The following is an 11653-nucleotide window of genomic DNA, read 5'->3' as shown; positions in this document are numbered from 1 at the left end:
ACTTGTTTACCCTTATAGTTTCAAAAGTCACACTTTAATTCAACCAGTTCCCTAAGAAGAAAAAAAAAGAAAAACAAAAACATGCATTTGAAATGATTTATTATTTAAACTTATTTTGCTATTTAATAAATGCTCATTTATTTTCTTTTAGGATCATTGCTTATGTACGAAATAACAAGTACAATGGATTCCGTGTTTTCTTATTTTAATTATTAACGAAATGAACTTATTGAATTTGACAGTCATTTTTCAAGAATAATATAAAGCGTTGCTTCTTTGTTTTTTGTAATCTTGTTTATATATTTCGATGAATTCTAAATCATTTTGTTGTTGTCTGGAATGGATTATTGAAGATAATTTCTGTGAGATGAATTCAATAGATAAGTCTGGAATGACTTTTGATAAATATACTAAATTGTGAGCAATGCTGGTAAAAGTTTTAACACATTAAATTAATAGTGTTTTAAATATATATAGATATATTTTATAAACTAATTTTTTTTTTTTTTAAAGTTATATATCAGCATTTTTCTTAATGTTAATTGTTGTTGTTCTTAATGTTAATTATTGTTAATTAATGTTGTTGTTGTTAATTGTTAATGTTCTAAAATTACCAATGTTTATTAGAAGTAGTGTGCCGTAATTCAAGGCGTATTTACTCTTTATATTTTGATTTTAAGTTATTTTAATTTTAATTAGTTTTTCAAATTAAAAAAATTTTAAATCAAAATTTAAAATCGTAAATACGCCTATAATTTATTATTTTAATTTTTTTGGTCTGAGAAAAATAATTTTTGATTAAAATGTTTAATAGATATTTTCTATATTCTTATTAGCAAAATACATCATATGTTAATATGATGTATTTTGCTTATTAAAAAAGTCATAATCGTATAAAATTTTAACGAAAAACAATATTTTAAACAAACTGTTAATTTTTAGGAACATTTCTGCACCGGGGGCAAAAGAAATCTTCTGCCCCCCCCCCTCCAAAATATCACTATCCGCGATTCAAAACAGCGATAATTGCACTCCGAAGAAAAAAAACTGTTGCATTCAAAAGAATGCAAAAGTTCTTTTTTTTTGAAAGAACTTTTGCACTCGATAAGAAAGTATTTTAGCTTATCGATATTTGTATTTAAGTTGTATTTATGTTGATGCGTATTACCGTGAACTTTCCTATGTTAAGACACGCTGTCGGAAAAATCTGCCCACCTTTCTTGATCAAAAAAGGATGTAAGAAAACTTAAATGTATTTAAATCAATATATTTCTGAGAAATTAAGACTGTAAAGATTACATATTAATAGGGAAAAAACAAAAAAAAAGTTTTACAGAAAATTCTGACTTTCTTTTTCATGCCTCTCATAAGTTTCTGGACAGAGTGATTTTTGTAAGTTTTAGCTGCGTAATCCCATTTTTTCTTCAAATCTGTAGCTGATTTTACTGTTTTTCCACCTAATTTCAATTTCTGTTTTATGATGGCCCAATATTTTTCAATAGGACGTAACTCGGGGCAGTTTGGAGGATTCATCTTTTTCGGAACCAACATCACTCCATTATCATCATAAAACTTTTGAGCATCTTTTGAGTAATGTATTGAGGCTAAATCAGGCCAAAACAATACTGAAGTACTTCTATGAGCTTTAATTAGTCGTTTTATACGAGAAAGACAACATTTCACGTATTCCGAAGATTTCATTGTGCCCAAACAAACATGAATTGGCGATTTTTTGCCGCAAGAGCAAAGTGTCTGCCAAATCATCAATTTTTTTCGAAAATTTATCAGTCATTACATACTTGTATTTATCACTCACATTTCCTCTTATTTTAGAAGCATAGTAGCACTGCCCAGGAATTTGTTTAAAATCCATTTTAACATAAGTTTCGTCATCCATCAAAATGCATCCATTATGTTTTGTTAACAAGTTGTCATACAATTTTCGAGCTCGACTCTTTGCGGTTGAATTTTGTTTATCGTTTCGATTTGGCATTTTAACTAATTTAAAACTTTGATATCCAAGTCTCTGTTGCCATTTGTGTACAAAAAATTTGGAAACCTTCAGTTTTTTCGCTCGGCATCTATTAGACCAATCAGGATGTTCTTCCAATGAAGTCTCCAACCGTTCGAGAGCTCTAGGATTTGCTGTGCGTTTTTTTCGACCACTTCCTTGTTTTCTATGAATAGTTTTCTGTTCTGTAAACCGTTTGAGAACAGTATCTACAGTTCTTCTTGATATTTTTAATGATTTCGCCAACTTTCTGTTCGATAAAGTTGGATTTTTTATGTGTTTGTTCACAATCAAAAATCTTTGTTTAGTTTGCTCGGTTGACATTTTGAAACTAAATAATATTCTTAATTATTTTTTTCTGCCAAAATGTTCTATTATACAAACACTACCACACACAAAAAAATAATTTCAAAAAACGATCGTTAACTTGCTTTACCACACCGCAAAAGGTGAGCAGATTTTTCCGATAGCATGCCTTAGTTTGGAGTTCAGCTTTAAAAGTGTTAATAACAAAATATGTAGAGTCAAATGCTTTTCTGTTATAGAAGAAAATATCGCCCTCATATAAATCAGTCGCAAAAAAAATATTTTTAGTTTTGAAAACGTCAAAACGCAACTTTTGAAAGTCTATTGTTTCAAAATCATTATCCATGACAAAAAAGAGAATTAAATTAAGAATTTTTCAATAGAATTCGATTAGTAAAAAAATTTCATTGTACAGAGTATAGAGTACAGACTCCATGAAAATGAAATAAAATTTAAAAAAGCAAAATTTGTTTTAATGTTTAATCTTGCGTATTGATGAATTTGCTTCAGAATTACACAGGAAAGCCATCGAGAAAGGTTCTCAATTGCAGAATTGCAGCGCTGTTTTAACCAAGAAGGATTGCATAAAATTGCAAGCACAGAAGCTATTTTGATAGGTTCATGCACATCCACAAGTAATGCAGCCACACTAGCCAGCATGCCACTGCAAAGTTTGCCAAATAATGTCGGTGTTCCTATGTTGCAGTTCAAGCTGCAACTGCTTACACCAGCTAGCAGTAGCTTTAAAAGACCTTGAACCAAGTACCCGCAGGTTTTTTGACATGGTGAAACAGGTATTTGTGTTGTGTTTATCTGTTCCAATATCCGTAGCTGGTTCTGAAAGGTCATTCAGTGCATTGAGACGGCTTAATACTTGGCTGCGGTCAAGAATGTCACAGAGTCGCCTCACTCACCTCACTTTAATGCACATTAACAAAGATTACCTAGACAAGGTTGACATTACAGCACTTATGGAGGAGTTTGTGGCTAAAACCCGTGATCGTTCATCCGTATTTGGGTATTTTTTACAGTAACTGTAATTGTTTTTGGTAAATTTTGTTTTGTACCATATATTTAAATATAATGATTTAAAAAGGATTGCAAGTCTGCATTTAGCAGGGTTAATTATGCCTAAAAAAATTTCAGTGGGATAACGCCCCCCAAACACCCCATTAAGGGAGAGGTACCCCTCCCCAAGCCCCCCCCCCCCCATTTCTGCCCCCTCCTCCCATCAGTCTTTAAAAACTTTCCAGCGCCTATGCTTTTACTAACTTTTTTTTACTTACACAAGTAAAAAAAAATCTTTTAGAAAAAGTACTTGAATAATTTTAAACACTCGAAGTAAATTTACATCGACATAAAAAAAAAGAAATTTTATGAAACTACTTTATTTTATGTTTTTTTTTACTTTTAGAAGTATTTACTTTACAAAAATTTATGTTAAAGTAAATTACTTCTTGATTTAATGAACAGATCAAAAAGTAAAAGTCATAAATGCTTGTTACTTTTTCAATTAAAAATTTAATTACTTTTTACGTAATAGTTCCTTAAACAAGGGCAGGTCAAATTAACAATTCGTTACATGTTCTTACTAAAAAAATAGGTATACTAAATTGTATACCTTCTTTTAGTATATTAAATATACGATAAAGTATACCGCAAAGTTAGTCAACCAAATATATACCGGCGATCCGTAATAAAAACAAATCATTAAAAAAAATTATTACCATAATTGTAAAATAAAAACTTGCATATAAATATGAGTTACATAGAAGTAATATTCTGCCAAACTTTGACGGATCCATAGCAGGGGGGTATGGGGTATGCACCCCTTCCACCCCCCCCCCCCCGCACACACACACACTAGTACCTTAAAGTCCTTAAATATCCTAAGAATGAGGACCTCTGTTTTTATAGAAGGCGCAAATGTAATTCAAAATGCAAAAATATTTTACTATCAACCCCCCCCTCCCTAGCTTCACCCACCCCAGACAAACAAGTCCTGGATCCGTCACTGCTACCAAATGTAAATTAAATTTACAAATAAAATAATACTTTTTAAATAAGTATTTTGTATTTTATAAGTAATAACAAACTATTTTGAAAAATAAATTAAATTAAACAAAAATTAAGTTATATATGCTTACATTTTATATAATTTTTAAAGTAAAGTAAAAGTTATCTCTATTTAATAAGGAAATTTATTTTTATTCAATACACAATAACTTTAATAGAAAATTTTTTTCTCATTTCAACAGTAATGCAAAAAAGTAAAACTTTAAATAACTAACATTTAGTTTGTGGCTGCTCGGTATTAGATATTTCTTTCCGGTAAAGTTTGTATAATAACAATAGGTTTTCGCCCTTGATTGTAACTCTCTCGGTCCATAAATATTTTTCCTACAAAAACAATTCTTTAAATCATTTGAATGCCGATCATTTGAATGGTCTGGAACTTAGACAAAGATGAAACAAGGATTTTGACCAGAAGGCGCATAAACCCATTGTAGATTCAGAGGAGGTAGACTATTTAAAAGGCAAAATTATCGTTCTTTTTTACAAGTTTTTTTGGTGTAAATTTTTTTATTATGTTAAAATTAAAGAGAGAAAGTTTAAACCAGTTTTGGATTATGAGTCCCTTGCATAATTTAGGAGCCCCAAACTTTTTAAAGAACTCTTTTTTTTGTAAGGCTTTACCGCCAAGTTAATACAAAAGTTTCCCACCTTCTCAAGAACATCCCCTGTAGAACTGTAAAAGTTTTAATTCTCTACTGGTTTAAACAACTACAGCATTTTATAAAGAAATGAAAAGTTTAGATTTTTTTATGTAAATATCTTTATCTACGTGTAAAATTAGTGAGATAGCTACCGCGACCCAGTGTAAGCAAAACTTACGGGCCCTCAAACAATGTAAGCCAGGGCCGTTAGATTTAGGGATCCTTGGAGATATTTAATTTTTTTTTTTTAATATTTTTTGTTTGAGAGAAACAGAAATTGGGTCGTTTGGCCACGTATGCCAAACAGCTAAAAAATCTCTTCAAACACCACTGTGTATATACATGAATAACCCGAGCAGTAGGTTAGCAACGGTTTATACGCAGATATTTATTTAACATTTCTCCTGTTTTAGCATGTTCTTTTTTTAACATTTAAAGTTTTTTTATAAACTTGAGGAATTATCATATTGCATTAAATCTAAGCTCCTCAAAAACAACAATGCTTCCCAAAACCAAAGCATTTTTTGTAACAAATATTATTTAAACAATTATTTTTCAGATAGGTAAAAAAAAAAAAAAGTGCGAGTGACAGATCCATTCCATGTAGATATTTTCAATATAGTGATTTTCAAAAATAAGACCAAGACTTAATTTGATTATTTATTAGAAAAAACTTCCAAAAAATCATTTAGCGAGGATTTCTTTATATTAATATCTCTCTAAAATCACCATCACTTGTCTACATTAGTATAAAGTATAAAGGAAAATGTACACGTACCATTTACCACACGCGCCCTCTATATTTGCTAGTATTCTTAATATAATGATAACAATAAATATTTGCTAAGCATGGCAATAGTTACTTTAATGACCTAAATTTTTTCTTTTCTCCGTGTGGTAGTGCTCTATGATAAGATCATTAGGTCTTCTTGGAACAAGAAAAAAAGAAAGTAGAAGACAGCTAATTCGTTCACACCTGAATACAAATATACTATAAGTATGCTGGGAGAACAATAAAAGATTACTACATTTGTCTAAAAACATCTGTAGAGTAGTCCAATATCATCTATTTACTTTAGTCAAATATGATTTGTATTTTTTTTTACTTCAACAACACCTGTCCAATTTGATCTGGTTAAAAATAATGCATTATAATTTATTAGTTTCATAAAATCTGTAGTTATATTTAATATAATTGAAAAAGATGTGAATACATCTGTAGAATTTGCAGATGTAGTTGTGCAAATATTGTTATACTTAGATAATAGAAAAGATGTAACTACATCTCTTAAATCTCCAGATAGAGTTACGCATAGTTGTTATACTTTGATAATAGAAAAGATGTAACTACATCTGTAGTAACCATTTACTTTTTACACAGATGTTATTAGATTTAAATGAAATATCAGATGTTGTTGGGCAGATGTTATTATACCTCAGGGGATTTACAGATGTTGTTGGACAGACGTACACAGTAAATAAAAAAACCGTTATATTTTTAAAAAACATAACGGAAGTTTTCCTCGCACTTAACAGCTAATTGCCGTTATGTTTTATACTTAATATGAATGAAAATATCATAACGGTTTTAGCGTTATGTTTGTTTATATCAAAATTGCCTTGAGCATAACGGTTACATAACGCCAATTAGCCGTTATGTGAGAGGAAAACTCCCGTTATAAAACGCGTATTTTACCGTTATGTTTAAAACCTGATAAAACGGGTATTTATCCGTTATGTTACCCGTTATGTCAAATTATAAATATTTATTTTAAAGTAGGTTTTTTGAAAAGCATGATTAATAGCAGAAACTGCTAAATAAACAAACTAACTAACCTTGAACATTTTTTATGTTTATAAAAGTTAAATTAAAAAATAAAAAAAATATATGCTGTTTAATTTCCTAATATACTTATTTTAAACTATGTTTCATTATCGTGAAAATTATTTACAAAATAGTTGAAGAAATTAACTTATTAACATTTATTGATTCAAAAATACTTCACATTGCTGTGAAAAGATTGCAAAAGAAAAATGCATTTTTTAGATAGTAAAGCCGATTGTCCAAAGCCGCAAATATCTTGCAAACAACCCAGAAGCTGCCCAAAACAAGAAGGATATGCCAAATCTAGCAAATAATAAACGGCCATCGAAACAACCATTTCACATGTACTGATCAAGGGCTAAACATCTATCTCGACACCTCTACGACTCCTTACTCCATATTCCGTTTTATTATCGATGACTTGTGGACCATACAAGCTTGGCACTCTTAAGTATTCATGTATTGAATCACACTAAAATATTATAAATACAAAATAAGTATTGCAACCATAAAAAAAAAACTTTTGTTAATACATTAAATGGATTTAAATCAATAATATTAATACCAAATAAAAAAAACAAATAAAACTTACATCAACTTTCATAAACAACTTATCAGTTGTCTTCTTAGAAATAAGTGATTTCTGGAGCAGCATTAAACTTTCAGTATGGGTTTGCAAATCCGGAGATATCCAAACCAACATCTTTTGAATCTTAAGAAATGAGTCTTTAAAAATAGGGTACAAACGAATCGCTTCTTCCAGCATCAATCCAGGAGCATAAGTAACTCTTTTTGGAAATACACTAAAAGTCTCGTTATTAAAAAAGATGTCTGTTTAGAATAGATAGTGTTAAAAGCGATGGCTTTTTCTTATTAAATTCATTCAAGGCGAATAAAAACAGTTATATACATTCTTTATTTTATAGCTATTTAATAAAATAAAGTAACGAGCTGACACTTAATATTAATTTTGATATTTCTAAATTTTTTGCATCTAAGTTTACTTAATTAGACTATAATTTCTGATATTAGAATTAGAAATCATTAAAATACAAAAATTAATAAACACAGAAAAAATTTTACTACAACATCTTGCAATAGCTGTTCTTTATCTACAACTGATTCGGACAAAATTGGATTTACTGCTGGATTTACTAAATCAGCTGCTATTATTGATGGAACTATTTACAACAGAAAAATGAGAAAATCGCCTCACCTTTAAACTATGACATTTACTAAATTGTCTTTGTCTATAATTATTAGGTAACTTTTTGAACAAGAAATCCTATTAGAAAATTAAATAAATTGAATCAAACAATTTATGTACGCAGCAACAAATTTGAAAATCTGAAGTAAAATATAAAAACGGTGGAAAAGGAAGGAGATCAAAATAGTATACTAAAACAATAAATATTACAAAATTTTATAAAAAAAAAATTATAGTATCAAAGACGTAATTCTTACCCATTTATGGATGTAAGAAGGATATAAAGAAATGCAAGTAGACTTTAACTTTGCAAAAAATATTTTTCGTAACAATAATCTATTTTTGATATTACTACAATTAGGCACATGCGAACAACAAAAAGCTAATAAAGAAGACTTTAGCTCTCTAGATATCACCTTATCTTTAATAGAAAACTTGCTGCTCAGAAAAAGTTTACGCGAGGTGGAAAAAAATCAACGAGAGTTTGTTTAATTTCACCATCAATAGGGATTCTGTTAGTCTAAAAATTTATTAATAATGTCAATATTAAAAACATAAAAGGAATAATAAAAAACATTTAGTTTCATCTTGTGAAAATTGACAAAATAAAACATTTACAACAACTAAAGTCAGTGGTACACTGGATTTTTAGATATTTGAGTTTTGACACTTACAGCCATTGTGCAAACTCCAAACTTTTGTATGTTTATGCTTATCAAAAAAGAATGTTTTGCATAGAATTGGAGTGATTCGAGCTTGGGAACAAAAAAAACCTAATTATTGGGCCCACCCGGCCCTTAACGTGGGAGCAACGAGTTTATATAATATTTTCTTTACTATTTTTATCTAAATTTATATTCATCAACGAATTTCAAATTTCATGCAATAATTTCGTATTTTTCAAAAACTATGACCATATAAAGTTCAAACCCCCCTCAATTTGAGGGGACTGTAAACATTGCAGGGTCATAAAAACTGAACACTAAGAGATTATTGCATAAAACTTGAAATTTGTTGATGAATATTAATTTAGATAAAAATTGTAAAGAAAATATTTTATAAACTCGTTGCTCCCACTTTAAGGGCCGGGTGGGCCCACAAATTAGGTTTTTTTTGTTCCCCAGCTCCAATCACTCCAATACCCAACGATTTTGTAAAATTGTTTCACAATTTTACAAAATCGTTCAAGCTATCTATTGTAAAAAAACCTTTTAAAACCCCATGATTCAAGAAAAGTTCTATCTGCAAAGGTATTGGGAAGACTAGGATTATCTAGTTCTTTGACTCTCACCTTGTGTTCCTCTAAACTCCTTACTTTACACTGAGAATGTTTATTATAAACTAACATTTCTGACCTGGTCGAATTACACACTCTACAGCAGCTCACAACTTTCTTGCTAAAACCCTCTTTAAAACCAGCAATTGCATTGCAAGTTAATGAATCGCCAATAAAGTGTTTTAACTTTACAATGAATTTTTTACCGTTAACATTAGTTAAAATTGAGCAATCAATCAATGATAGTTCATTTAGAGATTGTACCAAGTGAAGAAGAAGAGATTTCATAAAGCTTTTTACCTTGACAGATTTAGAACCATATATCGCTAAAGTAGAAACTTATCATATTTATTTGATGTAAAAATAAACTGAAGTATTTCTTTAAATGGAATAAAACATCCATGTAAACTATTTTTGGATACTAACTAAACTTGTGGCATTTTAAAAGCAGTTTGAAAATATCTTGTTATTAGATATTTCGTTGATAGTTGTTTACAAATTGTAGAAATCTCTTGGTTTTGTGATTTATTATTAAAAATGTTTTGCAAGTTTGAAAAAATTATGTTGACCACATTTTCAGAGCATCGATATTTTCCTCACAAATGAAGAGCTAATGCAGCAAGTTGATCTTTTCTATTCTCATTCAAAAATTGAAAATCATCCGGTTTTTCAATATTAAAATCAATATTATTATTAATTACTTCAATTTTAGTACCGAAAGGAGCAAAACAGTTTTTATTGTGAAGTTTAAAATCTTTAACACTTTTGAAAAAACCTTTAAATTTTGAAAAACAGTTTTCACATACAACTGAACCTTCCTGACCATGTATTTTAAGATATGATATCATTACATATTGTTTACTTGTTTAAAAACTACTATTAGAACAAGATAAAATTACTTTTTGAGATGCAGGTGGTCCAGCACTTGATTTTGGTGGTTCAGCAACTTGTGCAGCAGTTGATAATAAACTTGAATTTTGCCATTTTGAAGACACGTCTAAATCCTCAAGTACATCTTCTTTATAATTAGAGTCTTGGTATAATGTAGATTCAGTTGGAAATTGATGAATAGTGGATTGTTGGTTGTCGTCGAATGAAACAGGATCAGAGTTACTATCTACAGCAGAAAAAACAGCTTTAACAGGAGGAAATCCCTTTAAACTTTAAACAAAGGTGTTGAGCTCATTTATTTTTGCTATAACTTCCACTTCCAGATTTTGTTCATTTAAAATGGCAACAAATATTTGAGAATCGACTTCACATCTATTCCAAATGATGCCACTTATATTACTGTCACCAAACTTCTTAGAAGCTAAAAAAGTATAATTTTAAATTAAATAGCTCAACCATTGTTTTTGGCATATGTAATATTTTAAATATTATGAAGACAAAAATGTGAACTGTAAAGAACTTGAAGATTGATTAAAAAAAAATGAAGATTGAATAAACAACAAATGTGCAGTAAAAAATAAGCTTACCATTAATTAAGAAGTCTCCAATATTGCTATTACTAGCAAGAAAAATTTTTCTTTCATCAAGATACTTGACAACAATTGCCTTTATCATTTTGAACTATTATTTATTGTAGAAATCAGTAATGCAGTTATTATTACTTAGAAAATGCAAATTATACAAATAGTATATTTAACATTATTTAACACTTGCAATAAAAAATAAAATTAATATTAAGAATAGTAATATGTAACAAATAGTAAGTATTAAATAAATAGTAGTAAAGAACATTATTAAGCAACATAAAAATACAGTGAACTCCAAATATCTTGAAGACTCCAAGGGACCAAGAAAATAGTTGAATTAGCAATATTATTATATATATTTAATAATTAAAATATAATATCAATATGTATATATATATATATATATATATATATATATATATATATATATATATATATATATATATATATATATATATATATATATATATATATATATATAGCCAGTTAATATATATATATATATATATATATATATATATATATATATATTTATACATATATTTATATATATATATATATATATATATATATATATATATATATATATATATAGCCAGTTAACCAGTTAATATATATATATATATATATATTTATATATATATATGTACATATATTTATGTATGTATATATATATATATATATATATATATATATGTTTATATATATATACATATATATATATATATATATATATATATATATATATATATATATATATATATATATATATATATATATATATATTCAGCCAGTTAAGTGAAGTTCAATCAAATTTCCCACCGGCATCAGAA

The 11653-nt window shown here is 28.3% G+C and overlaps 1 protein-coding gene across 3 annotated transcripts in view; it reads left to right on the top strand.

Moving 5' to 3' along the window:
• The first annotated feature begins 237 nt into the window (after window positions 1–237).
• Window positions 238–11653, top strand: part of LOC136080637 (A disintegrin and metalloproteinase with thrombospondin motifs adt-1-like) — an 89029-nt gene continuing 77613 nt past the window's right edge. For 2 of the 3 annotated variants that reach the window (XM_065797542.1, XM_065797541.1), the window contains exon 1: window positions 238–430. In XM_065797542.1, coding sequence (XP_065653614.1) covers window positions 425–430 — 6 coding nt within the window. In that variant the 5' untranslated portion in view covers window positions 238–424. The remainder of the gene's footprint in view (window positions 431–11653) is intronic. The other variant, XM_065797543.1, reaches the window with a different exon arrangement.

Source organism: Hydra vulgaris, chromosome 05 (genome assembly GCF_038396675.1).
Source record: "Hydra vulgaris chromosome 05, alternate assembly HydraT2T_AEP".
Classification (NCBI taxonomy): Eukaryota; Metazoa; Cnidaria; class Hydrozoa; order Anthoathecata; family Hydridae; genus Hydra; species Hydra vulgaris.
This window is presented reverse-complemented; position numbering and strand designations above follow the sequence as displayed.